The sequence below is a fragment of the Bubalus bubalis genome, chromosome 13, assembly GCF_019923935.1.
Source record: "Bubalus bubalis isolate 160015118507 breed Murrah chromosome 13, NDDB_SH_1, whole genome shotgun sequence".
Taxonomy (NCBI): domain Eukaryota; kingdom Metazoa; phylum Chordata; class Mammalia; order Artiodactyla; family Bovidae; genus Bubalus; species Bubalus bubalis.
This window is the reverse complement of record NC_059169.1, coordinates 17,654,751-17,679,769: the sequence shown is the minus strand read 5'-3', so window position 1 is coordinate 17,679,769 and position 25,019 is coordinate 17,654,751. Positions and strand designations below refer to the sequence as shown.

The window sequence follows — 25,019 nt, the reverse complement described above, 5'->3', positions numbered from 1 at the left end:
ACACTGGGGTGCGTGGGTCTTTTTGAATTATGGTTTTTTCAAGGTATATGCACATATTGCTGAGTCAGTACAAGAAGGTTCCCTTTTCTCCACACCTTCTCTAGCATTTATTGTTTGTATATTTTTTGATGATGGCCATTCTGACTGGTAGTTTTGATCTGCATTTCTCTAATAATGATATTGAGCATCTTTTAGTGTGCCTCTTGGCTATCTGTATGTCTTCTTTGGAGAAAGGTCTATATAGGTCTTCTGCCCATTCTTTGACTGTTTGTTTGTTTTTTTGATATAAAGCTGCATGAGCTGTTTGTATATTGCAAAGATTAATCCCTGGTCAGTTATAATTATTTTCTCCTATTCTCAGGGCTGTCTTTTCATCTCATTTATGGTACATATATACACTGGCTTGGGGAAGAGGGGCTTCCCGGGTAGCTCAAATGGTAAAAAATCTGCCTGCAATAAGGGAGACCTGGATTTGATCCCTGGGTTGGGAAGAACCCTTGTATAAGGGCATGGTAACCCACTCCAGTATTTATGTTTGGAGAATTCCATGGACAGAGGAGCCTGAAAGGCTACAGTCCATGGGGTTGCAAAGAGTCAAACATGACTGAGCAACTAACACGCATATACACTGGAATATTACTCATCCATAGAATGGGATGAAATAGGATCATTTGTCGAGACATGGATGGACTTAGAGTCTGTCATACAAAGTAAAGTAAGTCAGAAAGAGAAATCATACTTGTGTTAATGTATATATATGGAATCTAGCCTCTTCATGGATCACTGCCTTATCATGGTGAAGGGGCTTATATAATTCAATGGAGCTATGACCTGTGCCATGTAGGGCCACCTAAGACCAACAGGTCATATTCGAGAGTTCTGATAAAATGTGATCCATAGGAGGAGGGAGTGGCAAACCACCCCAGTGTACTAGCCATGAGAAAAACCCAGGAACTGCATAAAAAGGCAAAAAGATATGACAGCAAAAGATTAGCCGCCTGGGTCAGGAGGTGTCCAATATGCTACTGGTAAAGAGCAGAAGACAACTACTAATAGCTCCAGACAGGATGAAGTGGCTGGGCCACAGTGGAAACGCGTTCAGTTGTGGATGTGTCTGGTGGTGAAAGTAAAGTCTGATGCTGTAAGAACAGTGTTGCATTTTAGTTGATACGATATTTTTCAACCAAAGTAAAAAATAATTTAAAAAAATAAAAAAAAAAAAAAAGAACAGTATTGCATAGGAACCTTGAATGTTAGGTCCATGAAGCAAGGTAAATTGGATGTGGTCAAGCAGGAGATAGTACAAGTAAACATCAACATCTTAGGAATCAGTGAACTCAAATGGACGGGAATGGGTGAATTTAATTTAGATGACCATTATATCTACTACTGTGGGCAAGAATTGCTTAGAAGAAATGGAATAGCCCTCATAATCAACAAGAGTCCAAAATGCAGTTCTTGGGTGCAACCTTAAAAATAACAATGATCTCGGTTCATTTCCAAGGCAATCCATTCAACATCTCAGTAATCTAAGTCTATGTCCCAACCACCGATGCCAAAGAAGCTGAAGTTGACCAGTTCCTTGAAACCTAGAAGACTTCCTAGAACTAAATGCAGAGTTCCAGAGAATAGCAAGGAGAGACCAGAAGGCCTTCATCAATGGACAGTACAAAGAAATAGAGGAAAACAACAGAAAGGGTAAGGCTAGAGATCTCTTCAAGAAAATTGGAAATATCAAAGGAACATTTCATCCAAAGATGGGCACAATATAAGACAGAAGTGGTAAAGTCCTAATTAAAGCAGAAGATATCAAGAAGAGATGGAAAGAATACACAGAACTATACAATAAAGATCTTAATGATCTGGATAATGATGATGATGTAGCCTGTCACTCAGAGCCAGACATTCTGGAGTGTGATGTCAAGTGAGTCTTAGAAAGCACTGCTGCCTATAAAGCTAGTGGAGGTGATGGAATTCCAGCATAGCTATTTAAAATTCTAAAAGATTTAAAGTGCTATTAAAGTGCTGCACTCAATATGTCAGCAAATTTGGAAAACCCAGCAGTGGCCACAGGACTGGAAAAGGTCAATCCTTATCCCAATTTCCAAGAAGGGCAATACTAAAGAATGTTCAGTACACCAGACAATTGCACTCATCTCCCATGCTAGTAACATTATGCTCAAAATCATTCAAGTTAGTTTTCATCATTATGTGAACTGAGAACTTCCAGATGTTCAACCTGCATTTAGAAAAGGCAGAGGAACCAGAGATCAAATGTCAACATTTTCTGGATCCTAGAGAAAGCAAGGGAATTCCAGAACAACATCTACCTCTGTTTCATTGGCTAAGCTAAAGCCTTTGACTGTGTGGATCAAAACAAACTGTGGAAGACTCTTTAAGAGATGGGAATACTAGACCATCTTAACCTGCCTCCTGAGAAGCCTGTATGCAGGTCAAGAAGCAACCATTAGAACCCTGTATGGGACAACTAATTGGTTCAGGATTGAGAAAGGTGTATGACAAGGCTGTTTATTGTCACCCTGTTTATTTAACTTATACACAGAGCACATCATGTGAAATTCTGGGCTGGATGGGTTAAAGCTGGAGTCAAGATTGCTGGAGAGTATCAACTTCAGATATGTAGATGATACCACTCGAATGGTAGAAAGCAAGAAGGAACTAAAGAGCCTCTTGATGAGGGTGACGAAGGAGGGTGAAAAAGCCAACTTAAAACTGAATATTAAAGAAACTAAGATCATGGCATCCAGTCCCATCACTTCATGACGAACAGAAGGGGAAAATCTGGGAGCAGTGATAGACTTCCTCTTCCTGGGCTCTAAAATCACCGCAGATGGTGACTGCAGCCATGAAATTAGAAAATGATTGCCTCTTGGCAGGAAAGTTATGACAAACCTAGATAGTGTGCTAAAAAGCAGAGACATCACTTTGCCGATAAAGGTCCATATACTCCAGGCTATGGTTTTTCCAGAAGTCATGTAAGGATGTGAGAGCTGGGCTATAAAGAAAAAACCTGAGCACCAAAGAATTGATGCTTTCAAACTGTGGTGCTGGAGAAGACTCTTGAGCATACCTCTGACAGTAGGGAGATCAAACCAGTCAGTCTTAAAGGAAATCAACCCTGAATACTCATTGGAAGGACTGATGCTGAAGCTGAAGCTCCAATACTTTGGCCTCCTGATGCAAACAGCTGACTCACTGGAAAAGACCCTGATGCTGGGAAAGGCTGAAGTCAGAAGCAGAAGAGGGTGACAGAGGATGAGATGGTTGGATGGCACCACAGATTCATCAACTTGGGCAAATTCAGGGAGATGATGAGGGACAGGGAAGCCTGGCGTGCTGCAGTCCATGGGGTTGCGAAGAGTTGGACACAACTTGGCTACTGAACAACAACAACATGGAATCTAAAAAAATGGTACAGGTGAACCTCTTTGCAGGGGATGAATAGAGTCATAGATACAGCGAATAGATGTTTGGACCCAGAGTGCAAGTGGGATAGTGAGGGAGATGAATGGGGAGATTAGGATTGACATATGTACACTACCATGTGTAAAACAGATAGCTAGTGGGAAGCTGCTCTACAACACAAGGTGCTCAGCTCAGTGCTCTGTGATGACCTAGAGGGGAGGAATGGGGGAAGGGAGGTCTAACAAGGTGGGGATATATGTATACATATAGCTGATTTGCTTTGTTGAACAGCAGAAATTAACACAACGTTGTAAAGCAACTATACCCCGATAAATTTTTTTAATTAAGTAAAAATTTAAATATCCTCAAAGGAAATGCTTGTACAAGCTTTCTACAATGAGTAAGTTATGTAAAAATCCTCTCATTGAAATTTGGTATTTATCGATCACTTGATAATAAACTTGAATCTACCAGCTGTTTAGCATCTGAATTGGTGGACAATGAGGGCTTAAAGAAGAAGGAAGGGATTCTGTTACATGTTCATATAGGATGGTGGGCTAAGGCAAATGCCTACTAATGGAATTCAGGAATTTAAGCAGCTTTCAGAATTTAAATAACACTGATGTGGCAGCTGAATTGAAAAACATACATGATGGAATATATATTGCCAAAATTATCCCCTCTCTATATAGCATTGTGAGTTGAAGAGGTGTTTGGAGGGCTCTTTTAATTTTTGTATGTATAGTACTGATTTATGTCCTGATAAGACCACCTGACCTGTGTCTTGAGAAATTTGTATGCAGGTCAGGAAGCAACAGTTAGAACTGGACATGGAACAACAGACTGGTTCCAAATAGGAAAAGGAGTACGTCAAGGCTGTATATTGTCACCCTGCTTATTTAACTTACATGCAGAGTACATCATGAGAAACGCTGTGCTGGAAGAAGCACAAGCTGGAATCAAGATTGCTGGGAGAAATATCAATAACCTCAGATATGCAGATGACACCACCCTTATGGCACAAAGTGAAGAGGAACTACAAAGCCTCTTGATAAAAGTGAAAGTGGAGAGTGAAAAAGTTGGCTTAAAGCTCAACGTTCAGAAAATGAAGATCATGGCATCTGGTCCCATCATGGGAAATAGATGGGGAAAGAGTGGAAACAGTGTCAGACTTTATTTTTTGGGGGCTCCAAAATCACTGCAGATGGTGACTGCAGCCATGAAATTAAAAGACGCTTACTCCTTGGAAGGAAAGTTATGACCAACCTAGATAGCATATTGAAAAGCAGAGACATTACTTTGTCAACAAAGGTCCATCTAGTCAAGGCTATGGTTTTTCTAGTGGTCATGTATGGATGTGAGAGTTGGATTGTGAAGAGGGCTGAGAGCCGAAGAACTGATACTTTTGAACTGTGGTGTTGGAGAAGACTCTTGAGAGTCCCTTGGACTGCAAGGAGATCCAACCAGTCCATTCTGAAGGAGATCAGCCCTGGGATTTCTTTGAAAGGAATGATTCTAAAGCTGAAACTCCAGTACTTTGGCCACCTCATGCAAAGAGTTGACTCACTGGAAAAGACTCTGATGCTGGGAGGGATTGGGGGCAGGAGGAGAAGGGCTGACAGAGGATGAGATGGCTGGATGGCATCACTGACTTGATGGACGTGAGTCTGAGTGAACTCGGGAGTTGGTGATGGACAGGGAGGCCTGGCGTGCTGCGATTCATGGGGTCGCAGAGTCGGACATGCCTGAGTGACTGAAATGAACTGAACTGAACTGAAGACATAAATTTAAATGATTGTAGTTATTTACAAATGCTTTGGGGTTCTATAAAATAGTGAGAGGTTAGGTCATCTTGTTTAGATTACCTCATGTCAATATAAATTTTTTAGTTTCTTGCAGTTCAATTACTTAAGAGATTATCCACTTGAAACTTAATATGGTCTTTTCACACTCTTTATAGCTACATGGGAATAGAAGTAGCTACTTTATTTTTAATATTTTAATTTTTATTATAGTTGCTTTCCAATGTTGTGTTAGTTTCTGTGGTACAGCCAAGTGAACTAGTTGAACATATATCATCTCTTTGGATTTCCTTCCCATTTAGGTTGCCACAGAGCATTAAGTAGAGCTCCCTGTGCTACACAGTAGGTTCTTAAAAAGCTACTTTCAGTTCAGCTCAGTTCAGTCGCTCAGTCGTGTCTGACTCTTTGCAACCCCATGAATCATAGCACACCAGGCCTCCCTGTCCATCACCAACTCCCAGAGTTCACTCAAATTCATGTCCATCGAGTCAGTGATGCCATCCAGCCATCTCATCCTCTGTCATTCCCTTTTCTTCCTGCCCCCAATCCCTCCCAGCATCAGAGTCTTTTCCAATGAGTCAGCTCTTCACATGAGGTGGCCAAAGTATGAGGTGGAATTTCAGCTTTAGCATCATTCCTTCCAAAGAAAACCCAGGGCTGATCTCCTTTAGAATGGACTGGTTGGATCTCCTTGCAGTCCAAGGGACTCTCAAGAGTCTTCTCCAACACCACAGTTCAAAAGCATCAATTCCTTGGCACTCAGATTTCTTCACAGTCCAACTCTCATGTCCATACATGACCACTAGAAAAACCATAGCTTTGGCTAGATGGATCTTTGTTGTCAAAGTAATGTCTCTGCTTTTCAATATGCTATCTAGGTTGGTCATAACTTTTCTTCCAAGGAGTAAGCGTCTTTTAATTTCATGGCTGCAGTCACCATCTGCAGTGATTTTGGAGCCCCCCAAAATAATGTCTGCCACTGTTTCCCCATCTATTTGCCATAAAGTGATGGGACCAGATGCCATGATCTTTGTTTTCTGAATGTTGAGCTTTAAGCCAACTTTTTCACTCTCCACTTTCACTTTCATCAAGAGGCTTTTTAGTTCCTCTTCACTTTCTGCCACAAGGGTGATGTCATCTGAATATTTCAGGTTATTGATATTTCTCCCGGCAATCTTGATTCCAGCTTGTGCTTCTTTCAGCCCAGCGTTTCTCATGATGTACTCTGCATGTAAGTTAAATAAGCAGGGTGACAATATACAGCCTTGACGTACTCCTTTTCCTATTTGGAACCAGACTGTTGTTCCATGTCCAGTTCTAACTGTTGCTTCCTGACCTGCATATAGGTTTCTCAAGAGGCAGGTCAGGTGGTCTGGTATTCCCATCTCTTTCAGAATTTTCCACAGTTTATTGTGATCCACACATTCGAAGTAAATTTCCTTGTAAATTACAAGGAAATGATCATTTCTTCTTTTCCCTGTTAATTCATGTGCTGGTAGCAAAACATTGGAGAGGGGAATGGCAACCCATTCCAGTATTCTTGCCTGGAGAATTCCATGGATATAGAATTGCCTGGAGAATTCCATGGATAGAGAAACCTGGGGTCTACAGTCCATGGACTTGCAAAGAGTATGACAGGACTGATCACCTAATATGTTCACTTTCACCAAAGCATACCTTACTTTTAGATTATGGGACATGTTGTAAATAATGAGATTTGAAATGTGGAGAAAAGAAGATTAGCTACTTGTATAATTATCTTTATTTTCAGTTTAATTAGAACTTGTAATTGAATTAGGCAAGCCTAAAATGAAACTGCAGTTTACACATTTTTCCCCCATGTTGTTTCTATTTAGTGAGAGGAAAACAGTGACTTTTATATTTTTCTTTTTTTAATATAAATTTATTTATTTTAATTGGAGGTTAATTACTTTACAATAAAGCATTAAACTCTTACAGAATCTACTTTATATATTTATATATATATATGTTTTTTATTTTGTATTCTATATATGTAAATATCTATACAATTTTTATTTATAGAATGAAATACACAGTATCTTTTTAAACTGCCTGCTGTGCTCTAGCATGATTGAGGATAAGACGGAGATCTTGTGCTGAGTGATGTTTCTTTATTTCAGGGTTAACTGTGTCTACTGTCCTTTTTGGCATCACAAAGTCTCTGTTGATATTCTACATCCTTGTTAATTCTTCACTAACTTTGCACAACAAAATGTTGGAGACCATTTTAAGAGCTCCAGTATTGTTCTTCCATAGAAATCCAATAGGTAAGTCAGATACTCAAGTTTCTTAGTGAATATGTCTTGTTAACACATTTGGTGCCTGATTACATTTTCATATTGAAAATGGAAGAGATGCTTGGAAGAAAAACACTGTGTCTGTTTATTCATTTTCTACAAAAAGCTTCATTGGTAATTTTTCCTACCAGAGAAAATGTGAATAGAGGAGCATATAAGCTTTTATTCCAATTTATTCATTATCTGTAAAAGTACATGAATGTTTACTTTACAGGATGATTTAGGAGTCCATTTGTTATGTGGCATATGAAACATCCAACATATGATGAAAACGTGTTGAAATATGTTTTTGACTAGTTTTGAAACGTTGGCTGTGTTACATAGTGGTAAGCTAACTAGGAAATACCTTCTTCCAGGAATGTCTCTACAGAAGACAGGCTGTATGTTTCTCTCTTTCATTGTCCATCCATTTCTGGGACCACAGAGCTCTGATATGTGCTCATATTTTGAGTTTTACCTAAATGGTAATGTAAAATTAATTAAAATACAAGATCAGTGAAATGTAAACAATCCTCTTCAATAAAACGAACTCTAGTTTTACAATGGACTTGTGGTTACATTAAAGATGTCTTGTGGTATGTAGCAGGTGGACTTCAGTATGAAGTAAGAGTGTTCCTGAAGGTTTCCCAGTGGTTGCTTCCTCCACCCTGAGGCCTTTGATCTGTCTTGCTTTGTTTGGAAGGTAGCCTCTTGACCTGGGTTCCTATGAAGAATTAGTTGATCAGAGCACATGCCTACTCTGTTCAGTTGCTTAGACTTGTGCTGAGGCCCAGGGTGGCTTTGTTTTTGCAGGTCAATATTGGCAGGGCCTGATGAGGCAGGGATGTGACTGGAGGGAGGACAGTAGCCTTGGCCTGGCCATCAACTAGCTGTGCGATCAAGGCCAAAGTAGGTAGATACTACTGGGCAGGAAAATCTCCAGGCAGGGTGTTGTCATAGTTATAAATACGGACTCAGGAGCCAAATTCCTGGGTACAGTCCTAGTGCTAGTTACTAATGCTGCTGCTGCTGCTAAGTCACTTCAGTCGTGTCCGACTCTGTGCGACCCCATAGACGGCAGCCCATTAGGCTCCTCTGTCCCTGGGATTCTCCAGGCAAGAATACTGGAGTGGGGTGCCATTGCCTTCTCCAATGCATGAAAGTCAAAAGTGAAAGTGAAAGTGAAAGTGAAGTCCCTCAGTTGTGTCCGACTCTTAGCAACCTCATGGACTGCTGCCTACCAGGCTCCTCCGTCCATGGGATTTTCTAGGCTAGAGTACTGGAGTGGGGTGCCATTGCCTTCTCCAAGTGCTAGTTACTAATAGTAATAGCCAATTATAGTTATATTAATACTTATATGCTAGTTATTTAATTTCTCTGTATCTCAATTTTCTTACCTATAAAATGAAGATATTGTTCATACACTTACCAGTATCTTGATGTTGTGGGCATTAAGCAGGTTAATACATTCAGAACACTTAGGACAGGCTCAGTACCCAGTGAACCTCAATGAGGATGTTGACATGGTGTCTGGGAACGTCTCTCCTGTGAAATGGGAATGACCACTGCCCTTCCTGTTTCACAAGGCTGTTGTGAGGATTAAATAAGACTGTTTAGGGCAGCATCTTGTACAGATTTATTCAGCAGTTCAGTTCAGTCGCTCAGTCATATCCAACTCTTTGAGACCCCATCGACTGCAGTGTGCCAGGCTTCCCTGTCCATCTTCCCTGCCCAACTCCCAGAGCTTACTCAAATACACGTCCATCGAGTCAGTGATGCCATCCAACCATCTAATCCTCTGTCATCCCCTTCTCGTCCCACCTTCAGTCTTTCCCAGCATCAGCGTCTTTTCCAATGAGTCAGTTCTCCGTATCAGGTGGCCAAAGTATTGGAGTTTCAGCTTCAGCATCAGCCCTTCCTGAATAATCAGAACTGATTTCCTTTAGGATGAACTTGTTAGATCTCCTTGCAGTCCAAGGGACTCTCAAGAGTCTTGTCCAACACCACAGTTCAAAAGCATCAATCTTAGGTGCTCAGCTTTCTTTATAGTCCATGTATAGTAGCCATACATGACCATTGGAAAAACCATAGCTTTGACTAGATGGGCCTTTGTTGGCAAAGTGATGTCTCTGCTTTTTAATATGCTGTCTAGGTTGGTCATAGATTTTCTTCCAAGGAGCAATCATCTTTTAATTTTATGGCTTTAGTCACCATCTCAAGTGATTTTGGGAGCCCCCAAAATAGTCTGTCACTGTTTCCATTGTTTCCCCATCTCTTTGCCATGAAGTGGCGGGACCAGACGCCATGATCTTAGTTTTCTGAACTGAGTTTTAAGTCAACTTTTTAACACATGTTTTTTAGTTCAGGCATTATGAGGAGCACAAGATGGTAAACTGCAGAGGCACACACAGATTTCATCTTATTATGAAGCTGGAGTGAGAAAGTGATTGGAAGAGTCTTTGCTATTATGGCTATGATGTTGCTCTACTTTTCCTGTTGATATGAAAACTACAGTTGTAATTTTGGGAGCATCGAGTGGGACTGAGTTTGTGGCCATTTTTAACCAGGATCTCGATGACCTGTAGGCATCTCCAGATTCTGATTTATTATTCAAGGATTTGGAACAAAGTTTAAATCTTTAAGGTCAGTAATCCTAGAGCAGCAGACATACACAGTGTGTATCTTGTCTTCCCCTCCTGCATCTATCATCAGAACTTCATTGCTTCAGGTAAATAGAAGCCCAAATAAGTACTGCAAAATAGGCTCAAAGGTTTAGGGGCATCGGTTTTTTACTCTTTTAGCAGTGTATTATACTGAACTCTTCCCTGTGTTTATTTTCGAAAGTAGAATTTGTAATAGATTGTTTATGGTGGACTTTGTTTGTGATATATGATGGCATGAAGAGAAAACCACGCAGAGGTATTACTTGGTATTACTTGTTACCAAGTTTAAGCTCGCTCTGCTCGCCTCACAAGGCTGGTAAGTCTTACAGAAAATGTGTTAAGGCAAAGAATAATGACTTTATTTGGAAACCTGGCAGACTGAGAAGATGGCAGACTAATGTGTCAAAATAACCATCTTATTTGGGTCTGGATGCCTGGTTCTTTTATAGAACAGAGAGGAGAGGAGGCAAGGAAATAATGTCAAAAGGCCATTTATCTTGTACAATAAGAGGGTATTTGTTCATTTTGTCTTTTCTGCATCCATTCACAGTTGGTGAGGGTCAGATTGTCTCCCTGTGAGCCGAAAAAAAGCCACTTTAACCTTCATGCAGAGGGGCAGGGTTCCTTGACAAAAGCAATGAATAGCAATGGTCAAAGAAACAGATCCAGCATGGAGTCAAAATTGGCTCCTCCCTGTTATAGTTCCTTTGATGTGCACCTCCCCTGTCTGGGACCAGTGTCCTGTTCTTTCTTATCCTGAGTCTCCCCAGGGAGCACCCTTTCAGGGGTGGCTGCAGCATCCTTTGTTTACTGATGTGTCAAGTGACATTTTTAATTTATACCAGATATTTACCAGAAATTCCCATATTTTATTCTGCAGCCTTAAGAATATACTATTATTGTGGATTCTGAGAAGGGAAATAAAATCAATCTTAGTCATTTAGTAATTTTTCTGTTTTCCTGTCTACATCCCGTTGGTCTTCTTAGATGCTTATTCACAAGTCTTTGCTTTTCACACCCAGTACTCCTCTGAAAATAATGACTTATTACCTGACTAGTAAACTCACAACTGGGAAATGGCCACAATCCCTAATTTCCCAAAATGTGAGGTGCTGTGAGCCATCTGGAGGGGAAAAAAAAAAAGTTACAGAGAGGTTATAATTTTGTTGATTTAAAGAGTATCACTTGGGGAAACTAATCTTGATAATTAAAGCCAAATTGGTGTGACAGTTAGGATTAACTTAGGTATTTTGCAACTGTTTGTTTGCCAATTTAGCTCTTGGAGTGAGTCTTAGATGGGATGGATCTAAAGGGAGGGAAATTCTTAAATCCACCAACCCTTCCTGATACTGCCACAAGATTCCCCCATTCTTTTAAACATCAGGGCTCAATTTCAATTCCCCACCCACTGCCATTTGGTGGTATTTTTGTTTCTCTTTAGGTATCATCCTGTTTTGTCTTTCTTTTTAACACTGACATTGGCTTATTTCATGTGAATTTGTAATATATTAAATTTGTTCTTGTTTTACCGCTAGTCATATCTGACTCTTTTGTAGTCCTATGAACTGTAGCCTGCCAGGCTACTCTGTCCATGGGACTTCCCAGGAAAGAATACTGGAGTGAGTTGACATTTCTTCCTCCAGGGGATCTACCTGACCTTGGGATTGAACCCCTGTCTCTTATGTCTCCTGCATTGGCAGGCAGATTCTTTAGCACTGAGCCCCTAGGGAAGCCCAATACATTAAATATTTAATGGTTCTTAGTCACTCAGTTGTGTCCAACTCTTCATGACCCCATGGACTGGCCTGCCAGCTCTGCTGTCCATGGGAATTCTCCAGGCAAGAAAAATGGAGTGGGTTTCCACTTCCTTCTCCAGAAAGTATTTAATACATGTACTTTATTTTTTTTTTAAGATCTATTGATTTATTTTTAGTTGCATTGGGTCTTTGTTGCTGCATGTGGGCTTTCTCTAGTTACAGCGAGCAAGGGTTACTCCTCATTGCAGTGCCTGGGCTTCACACTGTGGTCACTTTTTCTGTTGCAGAGCTCAGGCTCTAGGCACATGGGCTTCAGTAGTTGTGGTGCACAGGCTTAATTGCTCTGCAGCATGTGGAATCTTCCTGGACCAGGGATTGAACACATGTCCCCTGCACTGGAGACACTGCACCACCAAGGAATTCCCTAAATATATATTCTTCAAAATTATTGTTTTGATTTGTTCATGAATTGTTTCTCTTAAAGCTTCTATCTGAGGAAATGATATTTTTCTTATCCTGTTCTTGCAGGAAGAATTTTAAATCGTTTCTCCAAAGACATTGGGCATATGGATGACTTGCTGCCTCTGATATTTCAAGATTTCATCCAGGTAACATAACAGTCCTGTCCGAGTTTTCACAGGGAATAGCAGAGTGCCTGTTTCTCAAGGCCTTCTCACAGGGGCTAAGGATGGTCTTTCAGCCTGGCAATGCATCCTGCTTTCTTCAGTAAAGGTCATGTTTGTGAGAGAAAGGTGCAGGTGTGATTGAGAGGCTGAGTTAACATGAGAGACACCTGGGGCAGGAGTGGCTACACAGTCACCTCAAGGTTGGTCTGAAGCAGCAGCATGCTGGGTAAGTGGTTCCCCTCTGCCTTCCAGGTGTCTGGCATGGATTCCCTTTACTGTGAGTGCATTTCATAATATAGAAATAATCACCTCTCATGGAAAGATAGCCTAGATTAACTAAATTATGCTTTGTATTGGGCTTCCCAGCTGGCTGAGTGGTAAAGAATTCACCTGCCAATGCAGGAGATGCAAGAGATATGGATTTGATCCCTGAGTTAGAAGATGTCCTGGAGAAGGGAATCGTGATCCACTTCAATATTCTTGCCTAGAAAATTCCACAGATAGAGGAGCCTGGCGGACTATAGTCCAGGGGGCTGCAAGAGTCATACACAACTGAGCACGAGCACTATGCTTTGTATTACCACAGAGGACAAATATTTAGTGCAGCATTTAATTTGGATAAAGCCATGTGTGGTTATTACAAAGCAAAGATTGGGTAAAAATAAGGTGAGAATAATACTTTAACAAGGACAATGTTGTTGTTTAGTCACTAAGTTGTGTACAGCTCTTTTGTGACCGCATAGACTGCAGCTTACCAGGCTCCTCCATCAATGGGATTTCTCAGGCAAGAATACTCGAGTGGGTTGCCATTTCCTTGTCCAGGGGATATTCCTGACCCAGAGATCAAGCTTGTGTCTCTGGTGTCTCCTTCATTGCAGGTAGATTCTTACCACTAAGCCACCTGGGAAGTCCAAAAAGGACAATAGAGAGCGCTTATTGAAGATACAAAAGCTTTAAGCCAGTAGTTTGATTACGGGACCAAAGTCATCTCAGAAAATGTTTTTTGGTTTTGTAGGCAGTTTTGCTTTTCATAAACTGATTACTCTGTCTTGCTGCTAAGCTGCTGCTAAGTTGCTTCAGTTGTGTCCGACTCTGTGCGACCCCATACGGAGCCCACCAGGCTCCCCCATCCCTGGGATTCTCCAGGCAAGAATACTGGAGTGGGTTACCATTTCCTTCTAAGGTGTCTTAAAAAAGAAAAGAGAGAAAGACTTACAGAAATACCTTCTACCCAGCCTGTTTGTCTGTGAACTTGAGAGTCTAAGGGATGATGTTAGGTCATCTCAGCTCTCATTGTCACAGTCAGTATTGTTGCTTTTATGGTGTTTTTGTTTTTCTTTTTTTCTGTTATTCTGTCTACTTATCAGTGATTAAGCCTGTGGGAAATTTACTTTTTCTTTCCAAATGTTAATTTTGGAAATGAAATACATGTGTCCAAGGCTGCACACGGAAATGCAGCAATGAACAGTGCAACAGTGTCCTACAGACAGTGCAGCCAGTGGGCAAGGCTTCCACTGTTACCACTGAGAACTAAGCTGAGACTCGGAGGCAGAGGGCTTTTCCTGTGAAGATGTCTGATTGTTTTCTTTTCTTCTGCAAACTTATTTTATAAATGTGCCCTGCTGGGTTTAGCTACATAATTTATCCCCGGAAACAATTTTTCCCTGAAAACTGTGTCATGTTTTGACAGTGATTGTGAATTCCTTTGAAAGGATTTTGTGAAAGGTTCTGTTTCTTTGCTACAGTAAGCTAGGCCAAGGTTGGGTTTCCACTGTGTGCTTAGCATATGGTTTGTTAGTCCTCATAATCAAAATTTGTCACATATTTTGCATGGCATATAGAGGGACAGGGGTAGATGCTACCTGATTTCAGTAGGAAATATTCTCATTAAAGAGGAGAGAAAATTCTAGTCCAGCTGATTCCCATTCCCTCCTCTACCACTTGTAGTTCAATTATCTTGGAGTTTGGTGGAGGCATCCTGTAGTTCATTAGAAGTAAGAGTCTGCTCTTTGATAGAGAGGCCTGGGATGAGCATGGAGCTTATGTATTCTTCACTGAGCAAGTAGTTAAATCTCCGAAGATGGATAATATTGCCAAGAGAGAGGGAAGCATTTTAGGAGCCAAAATCAGAAGCTTAGGGAAGGCTTGATATTCAAAGAGAAGCAGAGAGAGAAGGGAAGTACAGAAGACACATAATGAACAGCAAGGATTAGAGGAGGAGATACAGTGGAGACCTGAGGAAGACAGGTCTGTTTAGTGCAAACGAGAAGGTGAGTCCACGGAAACTTGTTGATTGATTTGGAATCAGGAGGTGTCTGGTGACCTGAGGAGCAGGTTTCAGATGGGAAGAGTTAGAGAGCAAAGGGCTGCAAATCCAGGAGGCGTGGAGGGAGTTGAGGTGAAGACAGGCTACTCCTGGAAGGAGTTTGAATTAATCAGAAGAGAGGCCCATCTGGATGTAGGGTCTGAGGAGATGTTGCTGGTTGTTTGAGATTTTTGTTTCTGGGAGGGGAGTATGAGCAATGATGGGTGGTTTTTTCCCTCTCTTTCCTCTTTCCTTAAACAAACTGGGATTAGAGTTGAGGCCATGAGGTACAGGGGTGAGTCAGGCACGAAGTCCTGTCCTATGGGCTAGACATTGTCCTTCCAGTCCCCCAGGGAAGGAGGACATTCAGAGACTCACCCCTTGATGACTTTGGAATCCTAATTGTGGGAGCTCTGTGGAGGAAGTCTTGGAAGGAAAGTTAGGGAACCTAGTCCAGGGGCAGCCAGAGCTTCTAGGAGGTGACCTTTGATCCCAGATGAGAGGAAAAGGCTGCTGTGGATGGTGGGGCACGAGGTGCTGGTAGAAGCAGAGTTCCTGTGTGGGACCCAGTCTTTCTGTCTGTCACCAGCTGAGAGGGGGGAAGGGAAAGGCTTGGAACGGTGTTGTTCACCTTTGTTTAGAGCCCACTGTGTTCAAACTCATTTTTGATGGTTCTGATCATCCTTGGTGTATTTGCTAAACCTTGGAAAATTCTTGATCATTTTTATTTTTATTACTTCAAGTATATATTTACTTCTAAAGTATGTATTACTTGTTTTCCTAATCTAATTTCTTCTCATTTCATAAATGGAATCTCAGATAATTTATTTAATATTTTGTAATAGTGATACCAAGTGTGGCTAATGAAAAGCCTGAATTCTGTGTAGTGGTCCCACCCTGCAGGACAATCCATCCACTAAGACGATGTAACTCAGAGACCGTCTCCCAACAGAGGGCAATCATGAGTTTGTGCACCATCCTGTACACTGACAGCTACCAGATAGGTTTCTGGTTCAGTCGCGTTAGAGTTGTTGGGAAAAGTGGAGCTGTTCGCTATTTCAAAGGATGAAGTAAAGCAGCATAAAAAATCAATTTATGTGGTGTGATTGCACCTGATAATCATTCATGATGTCAACAGCTTTAAATTGTGGCAGTGCAGAGCCCCGTAGTCTCCCTTTCCAAGCCCCCGTCCCAGCTCTCCCTCTTACCATCTCTGCCCCACAAAGCCACACTCTCCTTTCTATAAAATGGAGAAAATAATACCTGCTTCCTAAGGTTTGTTGGGCAGATAAAAATGAAGACATTTTAATATTATTTTTCGCATAACATCTAAATGCATGTTGGACACTAAGTAATGGATGCCTGATTTTAAAAATACCACGTGTGTTTTAGGTAAGAGAAATAGTCTGATGACAGTGGCATTTGTTGTTGTTCAGTCGCTAAGTCATGTCTGACCCTTTGCCACCCCATAGACTGCAACACGCCAGACCTTCCTGTCCCTCACTATCTCCCGGAGTTTGCCCAAATTCAAGTCCATTGAATCGGTGATGCCATCAGCCATCTCATTCTCTGCTGCCTTCGTCTCCTTTTGCCTTTGGCAAAATGGCATTATGTTGCATTAAAGTTATTTTCAGAGACAGTTTCCAGGCCCATAAATATCATCTCATGAGTTTGTATCACACAGATTCTAGGTTTGTAATCCTTAAAGATTTTAATAGATGTTTTCTTCGGTAGACTCACAGAATAAAAATCAGTTGTTTTCAAGACAGACCACTGAGCATTAACTATTTCAGAGCAATGTAATTTTCATACAATTTGCCAAAGTCCCAAATAGCACTGAATAAGGATCTCAATTATCTACAGTTCTTGTCATTGAAATCATCAAGGGGTCTTCCTATTGCTAAACAAGTGAAATTGAAGGTGAGATGTGGAAGTTAAAATGCCTAAACCTAGGCATTTTGTTATTGTTGTTGTTTTATTTTATTTTATTATTATTATTATTTTTTTTTTTTACTTTAGGCATTTTCAGTTTAGGCATTTTAATTTTCAAAAAAAAGTTTGGGACTGTTCTGAGTGTGTAAACTTGCACACAGCTGCTCTCAGCAAAATACTATAATTTATTGAGGAAAACTAAGTTGTAAAATGCTTATTTCCCACACACCGCTCATTCAGGGGAAAAAAAAAAACATCAGCAGCTTGGCAGAGCTCAACTGACTCTTCAAGTCCTTCCGTGGACACAAAGGGCTTATTCTGAGGCCTCTTGAGCAACCAGTGGTGAGACCACCAGGGTCTGTGTCATTCCCTCCTCAGCACACATAGAACACTGACTGCAGTTTTATGAAGTGAAAATGCCCAAGAAAAAGAAGATTTGAAAGAGGTGTCCTCAGTCACATCTTTCCAGAGAGGGGAGTGCAAAAGAACAGGCCAGTGCATCTGGGTATTGAGAACGAAGCCTGAGACTCAGTGTAATAGGTTATTATGGGCCACTCGCTTTTGCAGCCTTTACTTGTCTCAGCACCACTGACACTTACATTTCATTGGTGGAGATGTCAGGGGAAGTGTAGCGAGGATTCCAGCCTCTCCCACTGAACAATGACTTTGTCATTTTGAGATCTCTGTGGGTGTTGATCCCTTCCCCAACCCCTTCCTCAAATCGCACTTAGGGATGTTTATTTTTAATATATATGTAATACTAGTGCTTTGTGGATATTTTCTTCCAGTCAGTGGGTTGCCATTTATGTCCTTTGTAGAGATCAAGGTTTAATTTTGATCATGTCGAATGTTTACCATTTTTTTCTTTTCTTTTGTAGTTGATGTTTTTGTATCCTAAGAAATCTTTGCACATCCTTAGGCGTGTGAAGATACTTTTATATGTTCTACCTTTTTAGATATTGATGCATCTTGCACTATTTTTTGTATATGAAAGAGTAGTGGTTGAAGGTTATTTTTTCCAATTATTCTGGACACATTTGTTAAAGGCTTTTATACATTGAATTAAGGAAATCTGCATCTGTATAATTTATTTTGTTCCTCAAAAGTTGCAGTTTATACCAATATTTAGATCCTTGTAACAATACTGCATTCTTAATTACTGTACATTTTAATAAGAGATGAAGCCCATAGTTTAAATTGTCTAGCTTTGTACTTCTTTGTCAAGGTTAATTTGGTCATTCTGGATCCTTTACTTTTATGTATAAATTTTAAGCCTTCCAGTCTGCTTTTAAATAAAAGCCTGCTGAAAATTTTATCAATATTTCCTTTTAGCTATAGGTTATTTGAGAAGTCTGAGTCTTAACAATATTGGATCTGCAATTATGAATATGTATCTTTCTCTGCTTATTTAGGTCTTTTTTAATTTTAGAAATATGTTGTAATTTTTAGTATAGACATCTTACACTTCTTTGGTTAAATTTATTCATGGTATTATTAGATTGTTTTTAAAATTATTTATTTATTTTTGGATGCACTGTGCCTTTCTTGCTACTCGTGGGCTGTCTTTAGTTGCAGGGAGAGTGGGTGACTAGTTGCTGTGGGTGGGCTTCTCATTCTGGTGGCTTTTCCTGTTGAAAAACATGGGCTGGAGGTGGGAGGGGGGTTCAGGATGGGGAACACATGTACCCCCATGGCAGATGCATGTTGATGTATGACAAAGCCAATACAATATTGTAAAGTAAAAAAAAAAGTAATAATAATTAAAAAAATAAAAAAATTGTAAGGTTAAAAAAAAAAAAAAAGAAAAACATGGGCTGTAGGGTGCATGGGCTTCAGCAGTTGTGGCACATGGGCTCAGCTGCTCTGCGCATGTGGATTCTTCCCAGGGATCGAACCCATGTTTCCTGCATTGGCAGATGGATTCTTAACTACTTGGACCTCTAGAGAAGGCTTGTTTCTGATACCATTATAAACTTGCTTGTTGTTAGTCTATAGAAATATAGTTGATTTATGTGTGAATTAACTTTGCATTGCCTGGAGTTGATGGTAGTAGTTTTTTGTTTTTTTTTCTTTTTTAGTTCTATAAGATTCTGTCCATATACAGTCATGTCAGCTGTAATAATGACAGTTTTGTATCTTCATTTCCAATATTTATGACTTTTATTTCCTTTTCTTGACTTGTTGTAGCTGGAATTTCCAGTTCGTGTTGAAGAGAATTGGATAGATCAGTTAATCTTGTACTCTTAGGGCAAAATCTTTCAATATTTTTTTTTCATTACAAATAAAATTAATTCCAATTTTGTAGGTAGGGATCTGTTGTCAGATTGAAAAAGTTAAACTTAACATTCCTGTGGTGTTGGAGAAGACTCTTGAGAGTCCCTTGGACTGCACGGAGATCCAACCAGTCCATTCTGAAGGAGATCAGCCCTGGGATTTCTTTGGAGGGAATGATGCTAGAGCTGAAACTCTAGTACTATGACCACCTCATGTGAAAAGTTGACTCATTGGAAAAGACTCTGATGCTGGGAGGGATTGGGGGCAGGAGGAGAAGGGGATGACAGAGGATGAGATGGCTGGATGGCATCACTGACTCTATGGACATGAGTCTCAGTGAACTCCAGGAGTTGGTGATGGACAGGGAGGCCTGGCATGCTGCGATTCATGGGGTCATGAAGAATCGGACACGACTGAGCGACTGAACTGAACTGAACTGAACGTAGCATTGCTTTTATGTATTGCTGTATGCAGTTTGTCAAGAATTTTTGTATCTGTTGTTCATGAAGGATATTGGTCTATAATTAGCTTTTTAAAATATTTTGTCAGCTTTTTGTATCAGAATTATGTAGCCTCAAGAAAATACATGAGAAATATTTCCATTTTTAATGGCTACTTTAATGTGTCAGTTTGACCAAACTACATTTCTCAGTTATGCAATCAAAAAGTAATCTGTGTGTTGCTCTGTAGGTATTTTGTAGATGTAATTGAAGTCCATTATCAGTTGATTTTAAGTAGGGACAATTATCCTACATAGTCCAGTGGGCACAGTTCAGTCAGTTGTAAGGCTTTTAAGAACTAAGCCTTCCCTGAAGGCTTCCCTGAAGTAAAAAGAAATTCTGCTTGTGGCGAACAGCATCAGCTCCTACCCAAGGGTTCCAGTCTGTCCTTTGTAACAGCCAACCCTGAGCATTTTGGACTTGCCCAGTCAAGTTAGATTGTGGAGTATTATCTTTTTTATATTGCTAGATTCAGTTCATTGGTATGTTGTTTAACATCCCAAGACAGTTACGTTTGTAATTTTTCCTTCTTTTAATGTCTTCATCAGGTTTTATATCATGATAATGCTGGACTCATGTACCCTGGAAAAGTTTGGTAAAATTTTTCTGCAAAATATTTTTGTGAAGCCCTCTAGACTTAAAGTCTTTTCTGTGGAAAATTTAAAAATTATGTATTCAGGAAATTCTCTGGTGGTCCAGTGGTCAGGACTTGGTGCTTTCACTGTTGTGTGCCTGGGTTCAATTGCTGGTAGGAAAACTAAGATCCCACAAGCTGCATGGTATGGCCAAAACAATAAAATAAAGTAAAATGAAACAACACAACAACACAAGAGAAGACTGTATACATGGACATCACCAGATGGTCAATACTGAAATCAGATTGATTATATGCTTTGCAGCCAAAGATGGAGAAGTTCTATACAATTAGCAAAACCAAGATGGGGAGCTGACTGTGGCTCAGATCATGAACTCCTTATTGTCAAATTCAGACTTAAATTGAAGAAAGTAGGGAAAACCCCTAGACCATTCAGCTATGACCTAAATCAAATCCTTTATGATTATACAGTGAAAGTGACAAATAGATTCAAAAGATTAGATCTGATAGAATGCCTGAAGAACTAAGGACAGAAGTTCATGACATTGTACAGGAGGCATTGATCAAGAACATCCCCAAGAAAAAGAAATGCAAAAAGGCAAAAGGGTTGTCTGAGGAGGTCTTACAAATAGCTGAGAAAAGAAGAGAAGCTAAAGTCAAAGGAGAAAAGGAAATATAATATCCATTTCAATGCAGAGTTCCAAAGGAAAGCAAGGAGTGATAAGAAAGCCTTGCTCAGTGATCAGTACAAAGAAATAGAGGAAAGTGATAGAATGGTAAAGACTAGAGATCTTTTGAAGAAAATTAGTGATACCAAGGGAACATTTCATGCAAAGATGGGCACAATAAAGGACAGAAATGGTATGGACCTAACAGAAGCAGAAGATATTAAAAAGAAGTGGAAGCATACATAGACGAACTATACAGAAAAGATCTTCATGACCCAGATAAAAACAATGGTGTGATCACTCACTTAGAGCCAGACATCCTGGAATGTGAAATCAAGTGGTCCTTAGGAAGCATCACTACAAACAAAGCTAGTGGAGGTGATCGAATTCCAGTTGAGCTATTGCAAATCCTAGAAGATGATGCTGTGAATGTGCTGCACTCAATATGCCAGCAGATTTAGAAAATTCAGCAGTGGCCATAGGAAATGGTCAGTTTTCATTCCAATCCCAAAGAAAGGCAATGTCAAGGAATGTTCAAACTACCGCACAATTGCACTCTTCTCACATGCTACCGAAGTAATGCTCAAAATTCTCCAAGCCAGGCCTCAATAGTATGTGAACTGTGAACTTCCAGATATTCAATCTGGTTTTAGAAAAGGCAGAGGAACTAGAGATCAAATTGCCAACATCTGTTGGATCGCAGAAAAAGCAAGAGAATTCCAGAAAAGCATCTGCTTTACTGACAACACCAAAGCCTTTTACTGTGTGGATCATGACAAACTGTGGAAAATTCTGAAAGAGATGGGAATACCAGACCACCTTACCTGCCTCCTGAGAAATCTGTATGCTGTTCAAGAAGCAACAGTTAGAACTGGACATGAAACAGCAGACTGGCTCCAGATAGGGAAAGTAGTACATCAAGGTTTTATATTGTCACTCTGCTTATTTAACTTATACAATGAGTATAACATGCGAAATGCCAGACTGGATGAAGCACAAGCTGGAATCATGATTGCCGGGAGAAATATCAGTAACCTCAGATATGCAGATGGCACAACCCTTATGGCAGAAAGTGAAGAAGAACTAAAGATCCTCTTGATGAAAGTGAAAGAGGAGAGTGAAAACGTTGGCTTAAAGCTCAACATTCAGAAAACTAAGATCATGGCATCTGGTCCCATCACTCCATGGCAAATAGATGGGGAAACAATGCAAACAGTGGCAGATTTTATTTTGGGGGGCTCCAAAATCACTGCAGATGGTGACTGCAGCCATGAAATTAAAAGACACTTGCTCCTTGGAGGAAAAGCTATGACCAACCTAGACAGCATATTAAAAAGCAGAGACATCACTTTGCAACAAAGGTCCTTCTAGTCAAGGCTATGGTTTATCCAGTAGTCATGTATGGATGTGAGAGTTGGACTATAAAGAAAGCTGAGTGCCAAAGAATTGATGCTTTTGAACTGTGGTGTTGGAGATGACTCTTGAGAGTCCTTTGGACTGCCAGGAGATCGAACCAGTCCATCCTAAAGGAGATCAGTCCTGGGTGTTCATTGGAAGCACTGATGTTGAAGCTGAAACTCCAATACTTTGGCCGCCTGATGTGAAGAACTGACTCATTGGGAAAGACCTTGATGCTGGGAAAGATTGAAGGCGGGAGAAAAAGGAGAAGACAAAGGATGAGATGATTGGATGGCATTACTGACTCAATGGACATGAGTTTGAGTAAGCTCCGGGAGTTGGTGATGGACAGGGAAGTCTGTCGTGCTGCAGTCCATGGGGTTGCAAAGAGTTGGATATGACTGAGTGATGGAACAGAACTGAGAAAATAAAATAAAGGATTCAAATTCTTAAATATATATGCAATTATTCAGATTTTCTATGTCATTATGTTATTTTTTATGTCATTTTAAAGACATTCATCCCTTACATTAAAATTTAAAAGTTTATCTGCACAATGTTTATTATATTCTCTTTGTAATGGTCATGGTATCTTTTGTATTTAAATGAAAGCTAAAGTGTTAGTTGCTCAGTCATATCCAACTCTTTCCAACCCCCTGGACTGTAGCCTGTCAGGCTCCTCTGTCCATGGGATTCTCCAGGCAAGAATACTGGAGTAGGTTGGTTGCCATTTCCTTTTCCAGGGAATCTTCTCAACCCAGGGATCAAACCTGGGTCTCCCATGTTACAAGCAGATTCTTTACTGTCTGAACCACAGGGAAGCCCAATGTCTTGTATTATCCTCTTTTAATTCATATCAATAGCAATTTCCCCCCGCCTTTCTTTTCTTTTGCACTTTGTGGTGATTTCAAAGAACCAACTTTGAGTTTGTTGATTTTCCTGCTTAGAAGTTAGTTTTATTTTCATTTGGGTCTTTTTTCATTTAGTTGCTCACTTGTGTCTGACTTTTTGCAACCTCATGGACTGCAGCACGCCAGTTTTGCCTGTCCTTCACTATCTCCCAGAGTTTGCTCAAACTCACGTCCATTCAGTTGATGATGCTGTTGAACCATCTCATCCTCAGTCGCTCCCTTCTCCTCCTGCCATCAATCTTTCCCAGCATCAGGCTCTTTTCCAATGAATCAGTTCTTCACATCAAGTGGCCAAGGTATTGGAGCCTCAGCTTCAGCATCCAGTCTTTCCAATGAGTAATCAGTGTTGATTTCCTCTGGGATTGACAGGTTTGTGCTACTTGCTGCCTCAGGGACTCTCAAGAGTCTATTTTTTTTCTTATTTTCATTCTTCCACATACTTTAATATGCTGTTTTTTTATTTATAAGATAGAGCTCAAAAGCCTTGACTTTTAGCTTTTTAAAGACTTTTTTCTTTAAAAAAATTTTTTTTATTTTATTGGAATATAGTTGATTTATAATACTGTGTTTATTTCAGATGTATAGCAAAGTGGTTCAGTTATACCTACACATATATTCATTCTTTTTTAGATTCTTTTCTCATATAGGTTACCATGGGATGCTGAGTAGATTTCCCTGTGATATACTTTTATAGTGCTCTTCTTTTTAAGGTGTACCTTGTTAAATTAGCAAATAAGTATATTCCAGACTTAAGTTTTATAAAAAACTTGAACCCTGACAAAAGTAGAAAGGAAGCTATTGCTCAGTGAGATACACTAAACATGAAAGAAGAAATACACCATGTTTCCCTAAAGCTTCCTGTTGTGCTGGTTAACAAACTGTGAACCAAACCCCACCATTCACTCTTCAGTGGAGTTAGCCATGACTCTCAGTTGGGAGCGAATTGAAGGCTATCCAGGTCCTAGAGCTTACATGGTTGTGAAAAGATCCAAGGCAGCCAAATGAGGGATGAAGAATGTGATAAATGTATCCCAAGCAAAGGGCAGGTTTAGAAAAGCTTAGTCTTAGTGTTTGTACATGTGTGTGTGTGCATGTTAGTTGCTCAGTTGTGTCCAAATCTTTGCAATCTTGTGGACTGTGGACTGCCAGCCTCCTCTGTCCATGGAATTCTGCAGGCAAGAATAATGGAGCAGGGTGCCATTCTCTTTTCCAGGGGATCTTCCCAACCGAGGGATCAAACCCTGGTCTTTCTGCATTGCAGGCAGATTCTTCACCATCTGAGTCAGCAGGGAAGTCCAGGGTTTGTATAGATCTCGCCATATAGCTAAGACTCACCGATGTTTTATAATGTCCTGATTTAACAGAACTATGAGTTGGATTATGTCAAAGGAGACAGGGGTGATGAAGGAGGGATTTGAGAATCAGAGCTGATCTCTAAACTTCCTGAGATGTGCAAGCTACTGTATGTGCTTACATGAAGACTTAGCACTGACCCTCGGTTAGTGTTAAGCTTGTGTACTTAGTCGCTCAGCCCTGTCTGACTCTTTACAACCTCATGGACTGTAGCCCTCCAGGCTCCTCTGTCCATGGGGATTCTGCAGGCAGGAATACTGGAGAGGGTTGCCATGCCCTCCTCCAGGGGATCTTCCCAACCCAGGGATTAAAACCAGGTCTTCCACATTGCAGGCCTATCTCAGCACAATATTGGGCTAATGGAGTTTCTCCTCCAGGTATAGATTGTCATTCTCTGCAAACTGAAGAATTTTTCTGAATTGTGAAAAATCACCATTTTCTCTCAAGTGGAAGATCTCATCTAAGAATTTGCTTTTTATTTGTCCATGTGGATTCATAGACTTTGGATAGAA

The 25,019-nt window shown here is 40.3% G+C and overlaps 2 protein-coding genes across 11 annotated transcripts in view; both read left to right on the top strand.

The window, feature by feature from the left end:
* LOC102413807 (ATP-binding cassette sub-family C member 4) overlaps positions 1-25,019 on the top strand; it is a 500,000-nt gene that overhangs the window by 71,036 nt on the left and 403,945 nt on the right. For 4 of the 10 annotated variants that reach the window (XM_045162449.1, XM_045162450.1, XM_045162448.1 and 1 more), the window contains exons 19-20: positions 7,370-7,516; positions 12,474-12,553. The exons of 1 other annotated variant lie outside the window; for it this stretch is intronic. In XM_045162449.1, the coding sequence (XP_045018384.1) occupies positions 7,370-7,516; positions 12,474-12,553 (227 nt within the window). Of the gene's footprint in view, positions 1-7,369; positions 7,517-7,760; positions 8,140-9,886; positions 10,169-12,473; positions 12,554-17,686; positions 17,817-20,130; positions 20,328-25,019 lie in introns of those variants that run through there. 5 more of the 10 variants (XM_045162453.1, XM_045162452.1, XR_006639862.1 and 2 more) reach the window with 5 other exon arrangements.
* Positions 1-25,019, top strand: part of LOC123464831 (ATP-binding cassette sub-family C member 4-like) — an 891,549-nt gene that overhangs the window by 789,491 nt on the left and 77,039 nt on the right. The gene's annotated exons all lie outside the window — the stretch shown is intronic.